At 46.4% G+C, this 17,897-nt stretch overlaps 1 protein-coding gene across 1 annotated transcript in view; it reads left to right on the top strand.

Annotated features, from left to right (window-relative positions):
- The window catches only part of WWC2 (WW and C2 domain containing 2), a 148,224-nt gene that overhangs the window by 96,322 nt on the left and 34,005 nt on the right, over positions 1-17,897 (top strand). Inside the window, exons 5-9 of the mRNA XM_018041949.1 lie at positions 1,780-1,859; positions 5,271-5,400; positions 8,379-8,525; positions 9,670-9,743; positions 14,016-14,258. Of these exons, the coding sequence (XP_017897438.1) occupies positions 1,780-1,859; positions 5,271-5,400; positions 8,379-8,525; positions 9,670-9,743; positions 14,016-14,258 (674 nt within the window). The remainder of the gene's footprint in view (positions 1-1,779; positions 1,860-5,270; positions 5,401-8,378; positions 8,526-9,669; positions 9,744-14,015; positions 14,259-17,897) is intronic.

The raw sequence follows: 17,897 nt of genomic DNA, 5'->3' as shown, positions 1-17,897 counted from the left end.
GCAATTGCTTCCGAAGTGCCGTGGGTATCAGAAAAATAATTGTCTTACCAGAAATCCTTGATCTTCCCCCCCGGACAAATCCGGTCCCCCTCCCCGTGAGAGTACCTTCATGTTTTGGAAGTGACCTTTGACATGTGGCTTAGCTGGTAAAGAATCCACCTGCAGTGCAGGAGACCCCCATTCAATTCCTGTGTCGGGAAGATCTGCTGGAGATGGGATAGGCTACTCACTTCAGTATTCTTGGGCTTCCCTGGTGGCTCAGCTGGTAAAGAATCCGCCTGCAGTGTGGGAGAGCTGGGTTCGATCCCTGGGTCGGGAAGATACCCTGGAGAAGGGAAAGGCTACCCAGGCTAGTAATCTGGCCTGGAGAACTCCATGGATTGTGTAGTCATGGGGTCTCAAAGAGTCGGACACAACTGAGCTACTTTCCCTTTCCCTTTTGGCACATCTTCTCCCTCACCACCCACCCTGGGGCCATCACCCTGTGCTGTGGGCCCCACCTCTGAAGTGTCCCCTGTAGCACGCCCGCCCACCTTGCAGATAGGACGGCCCCTTTGGGCCACTGTAGTCACCGCAGTGGCCTTCTGCAGCTACGGAGCAGCTCCTGCTCTACAATCCCGCTGTGATTCTCATCGTTCTTAGGAGGAAATTTAGAGATCCTCAGCGTGGCTTCAGGTGCTGTGTCAGCGGGCCTCCTTTTCCAATCCCACCTCCTGCCCCACACGGCACCTCTGTAACCCAGCAGTGGCAGCATCTCTAAACCCCAGACGCCTGCTGAGGTTGCCCTGGCCCCACGCAGCTTAGGGTGTGTGCACAAGCTCCACCCAGCAGGGACCCTTCTATCAGTGAGGCCTATGGGCCTTCTGGCCAGGGAAGTCCCTCTGTCCCCATTTTATATCTTGAAGTATCCTGTGCTTTTCTTTTCAATCACCAATGGCAATTGTTAAAGTTTATTTTATTGGACGATTATTTGCTCACTGTCACGCTCCCTCGTTGTTCTACAAAACCCATAAAGGCAAAGATCAGATCTGTTGTGTTCACACTTTCAGACCCAGGGTCTGACACACTGTGGGGATTCAACACATATTTATGGAATGAGTAAACAGGAAATAAAAGTGCAAAACACATGGAATTACTATACACCAGAACGTGCTTAAAACTTCAGGCTGCAACTTACTATATGGAAATAAGCTTCTGACACCCGTGAGAAGACCTTTAGTTTGTGACTGAACCAGGCTTGTACCATATCTCTGACCTGGAGGTTTTAGTATTCTTATTGCCAAAGATAATGGGGAAAAAATAATTGTTACCTGTTCGACAACAAATTATGTATTAACCCCGTGGTGTTCACCTGGTGTCACTCTGCAAGTTTGGGGGTGCAGCCGAAGTGATGCCGCTCACTCTGCTGTGGGGGACAGCCAGGAAACCAGTACACAGACAATTCCAGCTCTCGGAAAATACTGCGAACTGAACAAAACAGAGAAATGGCCTTCATGGGGTGGCCAGAGAAGTGCCGCCTGGCACTGCCAGTCATGATGCCCAGCTCAGAGCAACTCTGCTACACAAGATAAGGAGAGCAACTTTGAGTAATAATACACATCACCACTAATCTAAACTTATTAATCTCTTTCCATGGAATTTATATCCAGGGGAAACGAGTCGAGTAAACGTTAAACCAGTGGCTGTGTTTATGTGTTTAATGGTTTACTAATAGGTTACCTTTTAAAACTGTGTTGCTAATTATTTACAAACATTCATATTTACATTTTCTCACAAAAGGTCAAAAAGCTGAAGCGAGAACTCTCACAGATGAAGCAGGAATTGCTCTATAAAGAACAAGGCTTCGCCACTCTGAAACAGTGAGTATGAAAATAATGAAATTAACTCTCAAATAATCCAAGACCCCTGAGCCAGTCCAAAGAAAGCAGAAGGGCAGACGACATAAGAGTTTCCTCAAAGAGTAGTCAAGTAGGAGGCGCAAAGCTTGGCACCAAAAAAAAAAAACACACAAGAAAACAATCAACCACAGAACAATAAAAAAACACTCGGGAAAATCTACTATACACTTTGAAGAGGTCTGAAGTTTTCCCTAATGGGTGGAAGACCCAAGGAAACCAAAGGGAGAGACTCAGCTTCATTTCGCAGGCCCCCAGCCGGCCTTAGGTGGAGACAGAGCGGGGAGATGGGGCCCAGGACAGGCTGGGGTGACCAGGTTCTCTGTGGAGCCCAACCCAGGGGGCCTGACTGCCTCTGATGCCTCCCGCCCTCACGGAGCCAGTCAGGGGTGTCTGCGGAGGGGCCGAGTGCATGTCCAGGCTCCCGAGTTCCCTCTGCCCTTTCCTGCTTTGTGCTGAAGTCCGCTGGACCCGGCCCCAGGCCGAGCCAGGTCAAGGAGAATGCAGATGATGGAGGGCAGGTTGGAGGACTGGGGCTCCCTGCCCTGTTCCCAGACCCCGACGTGCACCCAGGCGTCCAGCTCCCGCAGCGCCCACCCCAGGGTCTCCGAGGCAGGGACGCGGGGGCGGTTCACGCAGCCCACGGCCTCGGGGAGGGCTGAAGCCATCGTCCCTTGAAAGGCATCCGGCGGCCCTTCCAGACCCCTTCTCTCCCGCGGCCCCGTGTGGGGCCCCAGCAGTGAGGCGGGATTCACCGGGGCTTCCCGAGGGGCCCCTCTCCAGGCAGGTTTACGCCCTTCCTCCGTCTGCCTCCGCAGCATCCGAGGCAGCAAGGTGTCAGTCCCTTAAAGATTCCCACGTGTTCACTGGCCGGGCCGTCTGAGCAGATCGTTCTGTGTGTTTGGCTGAAGAACTGTATTTCAGGACTCCCATCGCTCCGCTCCGTCACCAGCCAGGAGACTTTCATCTCAGACACTTGGCATTCCGGCTCAGTCTTTGGTGTTGACGCTCACCTCCTGTGATCATGACCATGAGATTCTTTCAGATGCTCCCACCCTGGTGGTTCTCCAGCCTGACTGCATATTAGAATAATCTGAGGCGCTCTTTAAAAAAAAATACACGTGTCTGGTCTCCATCCCAAGACCCCCACGTGGTTCTCAGGTCCAGCTCTGTTCAGAGAACCTCTGCGGAGGTTGCAGCGCACCCCCAAAACCTGGGCAGACCTGGCTTCCCCTAAATGTGTTGTTTAGTCAGTTGTCCATCAACATACAGAAGGGTGTCAGGGTAGGAACACCAGGAAGCATTTAGCCACACGTTACATACTTTTAAGACACATGAAATTATAACTCATGTCACCACCAGGATTAAAGGTTAGCCAAACTTACTGTTTTTGTTATATCGATGTAACAATGATATATTGTTTCAAAGCAGTTTGCTTGCAAGCAATTTTTATAGGAATCCAAGGCATGTTTAAGAATCTGTCAATAACATTCCACAAGAAAACAATAGCCATTTGTTGTAGAAACCCAGGCTTTCTCTTGCAGCGATTCTAATCTGAGGAAGCAAGAGCAGAGAGATACCATATCTAACGTTAGACGCCCCTCGTGCATCTTAACTATAGACAGAATAAAGCTGTTTTCATTCAAATGATTACCACCATACTACCAGAAGATTGAATAATAATTTATTATACCCAGAGACCATATTTTTCAAGAAATCACGTTCCTGATACTAAAGGGAATCTTACTTGGGGTTATGACCGAAAATATATTTCAGGAATAAATTTAAGCAGAATCCCGCTGTAGGATTTTGCAACTTCACACTCACAGTAAAATGGAATAATTTTGTGGAATGTGCACCAGTTTAAGCCCCAGTTGTCATTCCACTTGGTGCCATCGTTTATGCTGGATGAATGAATGTACTTTTATTCTCTGTGTCATTCATTTCAGACTGTGGTCCCAAGTTGGACTTTGGCCCTCAGCAATAGTGTAGCTTGTGTGTAGATGGACAAGAGAGGCGTATTTCCGCTTTGGCCCATCCAGTGTCACTGGTTGTATGTACTTTATTATAGAATTGATTTATGATGAGATTTATTTTATTTTATTAGGTTCTTTCAGACTTTAATTACTTGTTCAGCACCATAAAATATTTTCTAAAATGCTACTTGTAAAAATAAGTTATCTACAAACTGCCCTCATTTGAGTAAACTTTAGAAGAGTGTATAAGATAATACGACGTTAGTTAATTTTTTTTTCAAACTATACCCTTCACATTGAAATAAATACAAATTAGTAAATGTTTTAAACCAAATTAGCTCAGAGACAATTTTCTGTGATTTAAATAGGTGCCGTATCTCTGGAGAGTCTGGGAATTAGACAAGGACATGCCCGAGATCATTGTGTCGTAGCGCTGTTGGCTGGTGGGACATGGGGGTGGCTATGTGTTTCTGAAGTAAAGCCCAGGTTTTTCCTAATGAGTCCCAAGCTACATAGGTGATGATGAAGAACTTTAGCCTTTTTTTCTTTTTAAGAATTAGGTCATTTGGTTGGGCCCTGTGACCCTTTCAGTTACCTGAAATCCTCTGACGTAGGGTGACCCTGTAAACTATGTGGACGTTCAGTAAGCAAGTACTGCTTACCAAGTCCTAGTCAACAAACTCACTGGGAGCTCTTGATTCAACATTAATGGACAAATGAACACATCTGCCCGTGTCTTGTTCCTAGATTTGAACTCATTCAGCAAGACAGGCAATGTTATATTGACTCATAACTGTCATGAAAATAGAATATTTTTCATATATTTAAAAAGAAACAGGGAACTAACCAAACAATCCAAGCACTATAGGATACTCACTAGTATAAGCGAAAATCACCACCCTTTGTTAACGGTCACCAGACTGTGCCCTGTGCTAGGTTTTTGCACAGACGTTGCGGCATGTAAAATTAGATGGCAGTGATGAATCCCAGGGTTCCTGGGCTTGCCCAGTTTACTGGCTTTTCTGTCTTCCTGCTAAATCAGTTCCCCGGGCCCCGAACCTTTGCCAGGACCAGCGTGTGATGAGGTTTGAGTTCAGCCAGCAGTGGGACCACCCAACCAGACGGTAAACAAGAAGCCTGAAAAATAAAGAAAGAAAGAAAGAAAAAAAGAAGCCTGACCCTGATGGCAGTGGGCTGGGTATGAGGTCCGGGGTGGCAGGGGTCTCAGCTCGAAGCGGTCAGAAGAGAAAGGAGGAGAGACCACCACCCTGAAGCTGCTGTGTGTGAGTCCAGCAGTAAACATCAGCTAACCACGACATCCCCACACCCAATTCCCGCGGTCTGTTTAGCCTGTACTCTGACATTCTTTGATTGTTTTTTTCCCCCTCTCTTTTAACAGAATTGATAAAAAAATGTCTGGAGGCCAGAGTGGCTATGAACTCAGTGAAGCCAAAGCCATCCTAACGGAACTGAAATCTATCAGAAAGGCTATTAGCTCAGGAGAAAAAGAAAAACAAGATCTGATGCAGGTATGTGATAGAACATTTTTGTGGGTCAAGCCAAACTACTGCCTTCTTGGGCTTCAGAAGTCGTCCTTGAGCAGAAAGTTCTCCAACAGAGTCTGGATGGCCCCTTTCCACCAGGACCCCATCCCCCCCACCCCCGCCTGCACCCCATTCATACGGAATTTTGTCTCATTGGAGATGGTTACAGGTACTGAGCCAGCCGCTGCCTTGGAGGAGGACAGATGAGCTCTAAGGCTCCGATATGCTTATTTGAAGGCTGGCTTTGGGTGACCTTTGAGGCAGGGCCTGGTGGATCCTGGAGCCTGTGTATGGAGATTGCCGTCTTGGTGCGCCCTGCAACTCACTGCAAACTTCAGGCGGAGCCCTGATAGGCAGGGTTATCTAAACCAGTGATCCTTAGCCCAGGATACAGAAAGGGCATGTCGCCTGCCATCAGTAACTAGATAATAGGCCTTGAGAAGTGGGGGAGGGCGAGGAGCTTAGAAAAGTTACTCCCCACCCCAGGAGATTCTCAAGTGCTAGCTGGGCATGGCACGGAGAGACGCTGAGCCAGCGGGGGTGGGTGGGGGGGGACCTGTGAAGTCACCTGGGAGACAGCCCTACGGCACTAGACGTCCTGGTCACACCTGTACACGCCTCACCTTACGGACCTGAGCGCCACTGGTCCAGCCCCACGTGTAGATAAAACAGCCGTTGCAGGAGCAGTGTTCTGCATCTATATATAGCACATATAGTCAAGTTTTTTTTTTAAGAGGTATCTCTTCCTCCTCCTCCCCTCCTTCTATCCCATAATTATCACAAGCACTGAGAATTCTTTGTAATAGTTCAGATATTTGGAATTCTTCACCTGGCTGGGTGAGGATTTAGTCTGTGTCTTTCAAAAAATGTTTCAGCCCATGGTGAACAGCGCCTCTGCATTTAAATAAAATATTCAGCTACTTAATGTCAGTTTCCAAAATTCTGGTTGAATACAAGTGAATATTGTTGAACCCATATAATTTTGCATTGGGGGATTTTTAAAATAGCTTTCAAGAAGCAATTAAATATAAAAGACAACAGTAATAATAGCAAATACTTAAAATACTGACTTCGGGCCAGACGGTCTTCTGCCGGCTTTGCATAGAAATACTTCCATTTAATTCTCACGGCAGCCCTAAAGATAGCCTCTGTTATTATCCTCAACTTACAGATACGAAAACCACTGTACAGCGAAGTTAAGTTACTGAAAGCCACACAGCCGATAAGTGGCAGGACCGAGGTTCAAACCCAGGCAGTCTTGCTTCAGAATAGATGGTTCTAATATGCACATAACGCATACAGAACTTTACTTGGATTCGCTTTTTGTTGTTGTTCTACAGCGAGCCTGCTGTTTAAATCAGTCATCCCTGAAAAAAAGTTAATGGTTCGTGTACAGATTTACATTGGACCCTCATAATTTACCAATTTTAGGTCCTATTTGATTCTTTCTGTAAACTTTGAATTTATACATAGGCCAGATTAAGTTTAAAAATTAGATAACTTTTAAATTACTAAAATATGTAAAGTAAGTAATAGATCTAGAAATCAACAACAGAGCTGAAAAGGACTTTAGATATCTTCTGTGACTTTCAAACCTCTTTGGATATGACCCACAGTAGGAAATATATTTTTCATCAAAACACAGTAACACAAATATCTTCACCTGTAGATACACACACACACACGCCAAATTTCACAGAAATATGCTTGCTTTTGATACTAGTAGTATACTTTGATTTTATTTCCTAGTCTCCTCTATTTCATTTTAAAACATACTAGTCATGACCTACTAAATTAATTGAATTCGTGGTCATCCCAGATAGGTTTGAAAAATATACATCTTTTCACTGTTCACAAGAAAAATGTAGAAGAGACTTGTCCAAAGTCTTTAAAAGGATTCATTGTTCTTTTTTGTAATGTATTATTCCATGTGACCATTTACGTTTTATCCCTCATACATTTTGTATAAAAATATATATTTTGTATAAAAATGCCTTTGAAAGAAAATAGAGGTTAGGTGAAAAACAAGTATCAGATCTCTGATAGTCCTAATTTCTTATCATGAGGATTTTATATATCAGGAATAAATCCTGGCTCTTCTTAAAGCTGATAATAATGAGCTTCTTACGTTTTGGTTAGTGTTTTGTAAGGGGGGGGTTGTTGGTAAAAGTTTAGATTTTTCATTTTTAACGCTATCACTGGCTCACATCTTCCCTCTAAAATAAACTCCCTATATTAAACCTGGATGCTGACAGCAGCCATGTTCAATTGTAATTATGCACTTTCCCAAAACAAACATCATTGCAGGTACTGATCGACTGCAGCTTCTGGGCCTCAGTTTCCTAATCTCTAACGTCTACGTGAGCTAAATAATCTCTTGGATCCTATCCAGATATCAAATGGCATAACTGTGGACATCAGTAGGAAGTTTGCCTACTTTATCTAAAATGAGATTGCATTATAGGTATCCCATGTCTCCAGAATTTCTACTGCATAAAATGGGTAGCCCTCATTAAAATAGACTTTTTAACAAATTTTTCAAAAAGAGAAGTGCATTTGTATGTATAACGAGTCACTTTGCTGTACAGCAGTAATTACCCCAACATTATAATTCAACTGTACTTCAATTAAAAATTAATTCAAAAATTTTTTAAAATAAGAAATGCATCTATTAAATATAAAGATACCATGATTCACAGGGTGAAGAATTCCCAGGCTGTCTTGAGAAAGAGAAGATAGCCTGTTTTAATATGATCTCATATATTTTCAGAGTCTGCATGTATGTGCAAAAACTGTCTTGTACCCTTATTTTTGTCAGTCATTTAAAGTGATAAACACCCACTAAGATAAAGGAATTGTTGTTTCCACTGAGATTAGCTCTTTCGACGTAATTTTTCCCTGGTGGGGAAGTTTCACCCCCTTCAGTGCTCGGCTCTACGAAGTGCTTTGTGTTTCCTGAACAGAGCCTTGCTAAGCTGCAGGGGCGGTTTCACGTGGACCAGAACATCGGCACATCTGAGCCAGACCTGAGATCCAGTCCTGTGAACTCGCATCTCTCCCTCTCCAGACAGACCCTGGACGCGGGCTCACAAACCAGCATCTCTGGGGACGTAAGTTATCCGTGTGAAAGGGCCCTGATTATGGCGTCGCTGGCGGATGGGAGGGGGCCAGAAAGAGGCTGCGAGTTCCAGCTGTGTGCATGCAGCATTTCGTACTCATAAGACTGGATTTACAAACCTTAGCCTTATCTTTTCTGCCTAAGTGCCAAGCATATCAAATGGCAACCCACTCCAGTATTCTTGCCTGGAGAATCCCAGGGACTGCGGAGCCTGGTGGGCTACTGTCTATGGGGTCGCAGAGTCGGACACGAGTGAAGCAACTTAGCAGCAGTAGCAGCAGCAGCCAAGCATATCAGAATCTATCCAGATAAATAGCTTGGTTCAAACTTTCTCATACTGTATTTATTCAGAGACTCTATTGAAAGATAAGAGACACGTGAGAATTTAAGTTTTTCCTCTTAAGTTTAGAGCCTTGGAAATTAAGGTCCTTCCAAATACACATTAAGGCTAATGAAAAACATAAATACATGCCTTTAAAAATGAAACCAAAGAACTTGTTTTTACACATCTGAAGTTGATTATATTAAAATGTTTGATTGGTGGTTTATACCTGGCACTTGAAAATATTTAATGTGGTCTGAATATTATTACCAGTTTATAGTCTACCTTTTGGGACACCATTAGCAGATATTTACTTTTCAATAAGTTCCCAGTTATTACTGTGTTCTTTGAATTCTGTGCTATGAAAGTAGAGCAGATAGAGATCAACAGTAGGGCTTACCTGTTTGAAAAATTAAGTTTTGAAGTAATTTATGTTTATGCGTTTGGAAGTTAAATGATGGAAATTTTGGCTCACAGAGACAAGGAAATTAGTTCCAGTTCATAAATTTTATTGACCTGTACGCCCTTCATAAAACCAGAAGCATTTACCTGATTTTTTTTTTAATCCTGATTTTAATGTGTAGAGAAAAGGATGTTAAAGTCTTTGAAAAAAATTCAACAAGCTTGAATTAAAAAGAAATGTTTTGTCCCCACTGAGACGCGAAAGTAAGTGCCTTTGCAAACTGGTGTTCCCAATTTCAATACTATCTTCTTTAGCTTTTCAATTACTCGTACTTCCTAGAAACAAAAGCAGTTTTCCTTCATTCATTAGCAGAGTTAATTGACTTTTTCCCCTTTTGTTTTTTTTAACTAGATCGGAGTGAGAAGTAGATCAAATTTAGCTGAAAAGGTCAGGCTGAGCCTCCAGTATGAAGAAGCGAAAAGAAGGTAAGAGCAGGGCACTGTGTGGCAGTCAGGGGTCAGTGGGCTCCCCGGCGTTTTCCAGAGTTCATCTTTATTCCTGTGGTGACATCTGCTGGGCACTCGCCAAGCGTGTTTTACTGAGATCACCCTTCAGATCTTGGAATATAAACGTTGTGGGGTCTCCCCCACCCCACCCCACCCAAAGCCAAAGAACAAGGAGAATTCGTGAGAAGAGCAGGAATGGAACTGTCCCCTTCTTTCTGGAAGGAAGAAGCTTTAAGGCTGTACGGTACCTACTCACAATTTAAAGTGAGGAAGTTGGTTCCCCAGACAGTGCTGCAGAGACTCGGGTGCTGGGCTTGGTAGCAGCTCGGAGTTGAAGGTAAACAGCTTCCAGCACCTTCCTCGGTGTCGGAGGGAAGCCCCCCGCTGGTGTCCTGGGGGATGTCTGGGTGTCACTCAGTTTTGGGGTGGTCCCTCCTTTACCCTCTCCACTCTTCTTCAGCACAGCCTCACTGCCTTTTTCTCACCTGTGCCTCCAGAGAGGGTCTGGGAGACTCCTCCGTCCTCAAGTTGGTGACAGACTGAGCAGGTTTTCATAACGTAGGAACTGCTTGTTCTGAGAGAGAGGGTCACACCGAAACCCTTCATCATTTTGCTTTTAAGAGTGTGCGGGTGCTGCTGTTCCATTGTCTAGGAAGGCACTGGGGGCACAGGCCTGTGTTATCAGAAGCATGAGCTGCTCAGCTGAGAAAGTGTGTGGTTTCCCACTGCAAGGCAGCCCAGTAGGCGGATATTGAAGTCCGTCTGTTAATACTGGTGATGATGAGAATTTAAAAGTCATTGGCTAGGGACTTCTTTGGCAGTCCAGTAGTTAAGACTTCGTCTTCCAATGCAGGGGGTGGGAAGCTGGGAATCCCATCGACCTCGCAGCCAAAAAAAAAAACAAACCCAAAGCATAAAACAGAAGCAGTATTGTAACAGATTCAATAAAGGTTTTTAAAACAATCCACATCAAAAATAAATAAATAAATCTTAAAAGTTAAAAAAAAAAAAAGTCATTGGCCAGATTTCTTAGAGGTTGTCTGGCTTTAACAATGCCATTATTTGATCTGCCTCAATCCAATATTTACCTCTGTGTAGCCTCTGTTACTAATATTACTTGGCTCTTTGATTTACTGAAAGAACCGTAAGCTTTGTTCCACAAATTATTAACCACCGTGAGCTTGAGCAAGTCACTTCGCTTCTCTGAGCAGCGTTATACCGGGCTAATTTTAATGCCTGTAAAGTTTCCCAGGTGGACTGTAAATTTCTTGAGGGTAGGAAAAGCATCATGCACCGCGTTGTCTGCTTCTAACGTCCGGCACTAGCGGTTCCCCTCGACCGGGACTGAGGGCTCCTTTGTGCTGTTGCGGCCTGGGGACCTGGGAGCCTGTTCGGGTTGCTCCAGCTATGAGCACACCAGCCCCCGAGCTGCCAGAACTCCTTGGCTCCGACATAAACAAAGCCAGGATCAGTGTCTGGCTTTCCGAAGGAGAACGGCCGTAACTCAGAATTAATCCTGGGGAGGCGAGCCTCATCCCCCTTCGTCCTTGGGGTTTGATTCAACTTCCCTTGGGCCAGCTTGAGCTTCTGCTGGACGCTGGCTCCATCTGGAGCTTAAACAGCACTTGTCTTCTAGGTGTTCCAAGAAAGCGTCACAGTTTCTTGCCCAGATTTAGCACACTCTTTCCAAATCAAATTCAAGACCTACCTAATGCCGGATCCCACAAGCAACAGGTGCTGTTCTTTCTTTCACTACATCATTACTCACGGTTCAGTTGTTTAATTCAGTCCCATCAAGACTTAAGATGTTGGTTCTTTCCCATTCGGTTACATTGCTGTTTGTTACCATTTGAGGTTTTGCTTTAGTTACTAGTGATTCTGAGGAGATGGTACGTCTCGGGGGTTTCTGCATGTGTTGAAAGTGCTTTTTCTTCCTTAATTCTGAATAAGTAAAGAATTTTGTGTTTACTTGTGTTTGGGTTGTGTTTCTTGGAAACCTGTTTTCTCCTGCAGCCTTTGTTTTACATGCTTAATGAAGCCAATAATATCATGCTTATTTAGCATTTTGATGATTAATTTTCCAGTACGTTGAGACAGTTGTTTACAGTTTTGTGGTTAAAGCTGAAGAATAGCTTATGTTACATCTATCATAAGTGCAGACGACAGGTGAAAATCACAAGTACATCATACACACAGCATAGTTTAAGGTGGCAACTTTCTTTTTAACTCAAACAGGAAACTCAAGGCACCAGAATGTGGAGCTGCCTCCCTCTTGGTCCTGATAACGTTTTTCAGTCTCCTTTTTCTTCTCCTCTACAACTTCCTCCATCTAAAAGGGGGGGCAGGCACCCCTTTTCTCTCTTCATCGTCTTCTGCTATGTGCTGTGATAATACCAGAGTAATCATCCAACATTTTGAAGTAGGAATATAGGGTTCCTAATGCCAATATCCAGTACTCTTGCCTGGAGAATCCCGTGGACGGAGGAGCCTGGAGGGCTGCAGTCCATGGGGTCACTGAGGGTCGGACACGACTGAGCGACTTCACTTTCACTTTTCACTTTCATGCATGGGAGAAGGAAATGGCAACCCACTCCAGTGTTCTTGCCTGGAGAAACCCAGGGGCGGGGGAGCCTGGTGGGCCGCCGTCTATGGGGTCGCACAGAGTCAGACACGACTGAAGTGACTTGCCAGCAATGCCAATATCAGCTGTGTTCATAGTTTATCTTTTTGAAAGATATTTATCTATTTGTTTCACTGCCCCAAATCTTAGTTGTAGCTTGCAAACTCTTAGCTGTGATATGTGGGGTCTAGTTCCCTGACCAGGGATCGAACCCAGGGCCCCCAGAGTTGGGAGTGAGGGGTCTTAGCCACTGGACCACCAGGGGACTCCCCATAATTCGTCTTGATCTTGTGCTTGTGGTCAAAACAGCCAAGTGCCATTCCTCTAGTGAACAGTCCCGACAGTCCTCATGGTGCCCCAGACCAAGTTATTGGATTCGGGTGGTCCTGATTGAATCCGGAGTTGACTTGATGGTTGAGTACAAAGCTCTAGACGCGGTGAGGTGTGGGGTCAGCAAAACCATGAAACTGGGAAGGAGTCCCTTGGCTGCGTTTTCCTCCTCCCCGCGCTCCTGGCGACGTTGCCTCTTCCTGCCGCCACCCGCCACCCCGGTAGGGCCGCTCCCGCCGCGCCGCCTGTGCTGGATGCAAGACCAGATCGAGGCGGCGTCTGCAGGGCCGGCTCGGGGAGCGCGCAGCGCGTGGTGTAGACTCCACCCAGGCCCCGGAGCGGGAAGCAAGCTCCCTGTGCGCGTCGAAGGACATGGCTGGAGGAGGCCCAGCCCGCCTGCTCTTCGCTGGCGATGCTGGGACCTTGAGGGGCTGCCTTGGTTGTGCTTCCGGGTGGCCCAGCCCTGTCTTCTCCCCTCCCCCAACTGGCTGATCTTCAGTTGCTGCCAGCGTAGCCCAGGTTCAGCATCTCAACCCAGAGGAACGGAGCCAGCATGACAGCCTTTCAGGGGTCACTCACCAGAGTTGCTGGTTTGTTTTTTTTAACAAAGTCCTCAGGTGTTCCTCCACGCATCAGGACTGACTGGTCCTCTGCTTCTTAAGCATCTGTATAGTCTGACCTTCATCCTTCTTTTCAGGTAGTAGGTGTGATAACCTGGATTCTAAAGGTGGGGAGGGTGAGGCGGATGAGAAGTGTAGCGTCAGCTCAGGGACCCAACTAGGGGCTGCGGTTCGGTCAGCCTCTCACCCTCTCCTCCCTGTCACAGCTGCCCCTGGGGGTCAACCCCACACTTAGCCTGCCTAGTGTTTCCCCCTCCTTGGGACTTCTTAGAATGTGCACAACCATTTTATTTTATTTTATTTTCATAATATATATATTTTATAGAAGTACAGTTGACTCACAATGTTTCAGGTGCACAGCAACGTGAATCAGTTATACATATACACATATATTATTGTGGGGGTGGGGGGCCTCCCCAGTGGCTCAGATGGTAAAGAATCTGCCTGCAATGCAGGAGGCATGGGTTCGATCCCTAGGTTGGGAAGATCCCCTGGAGAAGGGAACCCACTCCAGTATTCTTGCCTGGAGAATCCCATGGATGGAGGGGCCTGGTGGGCTACCGTCTATGGGGTCGCAAAAGAGTCAGACGCACCTTAGCGTCTAAACCACCACCATATTATTTTTCAGATTATTCTCCATTATAGGTTCTTAGAAGATACTGACTCTAGGTTTTATTTCAGTATGGCCAACCTGAAAATTGAACTGTCGAAGCTGGACAGCGAGGCGTGGCCTGGGACACTGGACATAGAGAAGGAGAAGCTGATGCTGATCCACGAGAAGGAAGAGCTTCTGAAGGAGCTGCAGTTCGTCACCCCGCAGAGGCGCACACAGGACGAGCTGGAGAGCCTGGAGGCCGAGAGGCAGCGGCTGGAGGAGGAGCTGCTGGCTGTGAGGGGCGCGCCCAGCCGGGCCCTGGCCGAGAGGTGCGTTCCCGCCCAGGGCTCCGGGCCGTCCTCCATGGTCCGGGAATCTCAAATGCACCTGCCCTTGGTGGACCAGAGCCAGCGCGAAAGGACATCCCCCCCATAGAGCAGTAAAGCACACTCTCCTTGGGCCCCGTGGCTCCTCCGTGATTGTTGAGAACGTGAAAATGCCTGAGACAGATGTTGAATAAGTAAGGAATGTTGACAGAAAACCAGGAATGCAGTCTGATAACAGTGGCTGTAAACTATCGCACTCTGATAAGAGAGATTATCTGGACTGTTAGAGCAGCGCAAAGCTTCCTACTCTGGGCTTTATTGCTCACAAGAATGCAAAAGTTGATTGCTTTTCAGTTCACAAGGAAAAGACGTCTTGCTCCCTTTGATATTTCACCAGGTCACAAGACGTTCGCTTGGACTTTGTCAGTTGAAACACTCATCTGAAGCAGGTGGAAAATAGAAAGGAAAATACTTTAAGCCATTTTTAGATCTTCCTGCGGGAAGGTATAAATTGATCATTTGATCTAAAAAAAAAAAAAATGCAGTTTTGTAAACGGATCAGCTGCACTCTCAGGCCCGGGAACTGTGTGTGCAGGTTCACCATGAGGCCATCACCCCCTGGGGTCCAGGCCGCGCTGACAGATGCCCAGACCTGTTTCCCTGTCTCAACCATAGGCCAAGCAGCACTTTAGAACCCCACCCCGCACCCATCATTTAGGCCCACAGGTAAGGAGCAGAATGAAGGGCAAGAAACTCACATTTGCATATTTTCAGGTGACCTGGAAGTAAGTTTAAAATCCCCAGCCATAATCCAGTCACTTTTGGTTTTCCCTTTTTTTTTTTTTAAACTTCTTGGCTTCTTGCATGCCTTGTCCTCTATATGCGTTTAAGGTTGTGTGCTGACATAATACCAAAGCATTTGAGAAGTAGAGTGCTGGAGAAGGTGGGGGTGGTGGGCAGGGAAAAGCACCTCTGACATTCCTGGTCACGCATTAGCATGGGCACCTGTCTGACCGTGACCGTGCGGGGAGCGTTGGCCTCCGTGAGTTAAGGTGCTGACGGCGACAATTGGTGGCTGCAGCGTCACAGCTTTCAGGAGTGTGAGAAAATATCCAAGGGGACCCATTACAGATGACGGCCTTTCACCGTCTTAAATACTTGTCGTCACTCCCCCGCATCTCCTCCCCTCCCACGCTGACATCTCTAGTCTTGTGAGCTGCAGGCTCAGCCCGCAGGCAGGTGTGAGCCGGGCTGGCCAGGTAGGGATCCATCTGAGCAAGACCAAAAGGAACAGAAAGTAAGGGTCAGAAGGCAGACTTCAGTTGTTTCCCTGAATTACCTTGATGCTCTTGAGCGTCTGTGTCTCTTAAATTTCAAGATTTAAGAGATTCTCAGGTGAGATTCTGGGTCGTTACTGACTTTTGGTCTCTGCAGTAGCCCACAGAACGCACATGAATTTTCAGCTGGCGGGTGAGCCCCTAGAATCCCCCACCCCCAGTCCTTGAGGGGTCACTGACTCTCCGGACCAAGGAGATCAAGCTCGCCCCCTAGTGGTCGTAAAGCGCATCCGGCGGAGTAATGCTCCCGTGTGACCCATCTCCCGCAAAGAGAAACGGCTCTCCAGTGAAAAAACGCCTTCCTACGCATCTGCCTGTCCTTTCCTTACAGTTACTGTTAATTCCTTAAACCCTGAGCTTTCCTACAGCTGATAAGATCTTAACATTGCTCCTTTTTTCGTAACTCTTAGAGGTTTTGCCTTACGTCTTGCCAAGATGTCTTCATTCTCTCTTAATTATATGAATATTTTTGCCACTGGTTCTGAAAAAAAGGGCTTCCCTTGTGGCTCAGCTGGTACAGAATCCACCTGCAATGTGGGAGACCTGGGTTTGATCCCTGAAGAAGGGAATGACTACCCACTGCAGTATTCTGGCCTGGAGAATTCCATGGACTATACCGTCCATGGGGTCACAAAGAGTCAGATATGACTGAGCGACTTTCACTTCACTCACTGAAAAAAAAATTTGTAGCAAGTGGGAGGGGGTATGAATGTATTTTTGTTTTGGGGTTTTTTTTTTTAATGGAAAAGGAACTTGTTCCTTCTGTAGATGACGTGTGCCTTCCCCCTGGGGACACTGGGGCAGAGGTGAGGGGTATGATGAGCTGTGGTGTGGAGCCGTGGGACCGTGGGAGGGCTCCTTCGGGGCCAGATGGAAGACATCCTTCTCGCTCAGGAGGACCACCAGCCGGGGCTGGAGAAGGGTGAGGGGAGACAGGCTGACGTCTGAGCAACTTGGGCCCTACCACAGAGGAAGGGGGAGAGGTCATTTTCCAGGAAGGAGACCGGGAACCAGCTCCCACCGGAAGAGGCTCTGACCCCATCAAAGACAGGAGGTGGGGCGCTTGACCAAGGACAGTGACAGCCGCACCCACCTGGTGGGGCTTCTGTGACTCCTGGGGCCTTCGTTAAGCTTCTCCCAGTGACCTGTTACCTAGACACCTGCTGGACGGGGTCTGGGGAGGGGGTCCCGGGCTCTCCAGGCACCCTGGGTGGAATGGGGAGAAAGAGCTGGGGCCTGCCCTCCAGGAGCTTAGGGTACAGTGGCGGGACACAGACCAGGCCTCGGGGGTTCAAGGGAACCAGAAAGGGTCCAGAAAAGCAGCACCTGAGCCATCATCAGGGGAGGACACGGGGACCATCAAGTATGACTGACTCGGACACAAAGCTTTGAATTTAAATTGCAGCATGAAACACAGTCACATTGAAGCCTCTCAGTTCAGTTCAGTCACTCAGTCGTATCCGACTCTGTGACCCCATGGACTGCAGCACGCCAGGCCTCCCTGTCCATCACCAACTCCTGGAGTTTACCCAAACTTATGTCCATTGAGTCGGTGATGCCATCCGACCATCTCATTCTCTGTCATCCCCTTCTCCCGGCTTCAGTCTTTCCCAGCATCAGGGTCTTTTCAAAAGAGTCAGCTCTTCACATCAGATGGCCAAAGGATTGGAGTTTCAGCTTCAACATCAGTCCTTCCGATGAATATTCAGGACTGATTTCCTTTAGGATGGACTGGCTGGATCTCCTTGCAGCCCGAGGGACTCTGAAGAGTCTTTTCCAACACCACAGTTCAAAAGCATCAGTTCTTCAATGCTCAGCTTTCTTTATAGTCCAACTCTCACATCCAAACATGACTACTAGAAAAACCATATCTTTGACTAGATGGACCTTTGTTGGCAAAGTAACGTCTCTCTTTTTAACACACCAGAACACCTTCGTGTATATGTGACAGTTTTAAAACTTACCTCAAAAGTACTGCTTCTGTATCAGGTGGATTGAAGGACTTTCTCCAGACCTTGTGTCCCTTCTAACTCAGTTCATCTACTTTGAATTAATATTTTTCCTTGTTTTTGTTTATATTTAAGAGATTTTTTTTTTAAAAAGGGACCATACTCCTTTTCAAAATACACCTGTGAAAGCTGTGAATTAAGAATTTATCACCCTTTGAAGTACTAAACAGAATGACAAGTTACTTTTTTTTTTCTAATTTTAACAGAGAGTGAAATTGTGTTGGTGGCACATCAAAGGATAGATGTCTATAAATAAAATATGGGCATGTTTCCTCGCTGCCTAAAACGTACATAGG

This window comes from Capra hircus, chromosome 27 (genome assembly GCF_001704415.2).
Source record: "Capra hircus breed San Clemente chromosome 27, ASM170441v1, whole genome shotgun sequence".
Classification (NCBI taxonomy): Eukaryota; Metazoa; Chordata; class Mammalia; order Artiodactyla; family Bovidae; genus Capra; species Capra hircus.
This window is presented reverse-complemented; position numbering and strand designations above follow the sequence as displayed.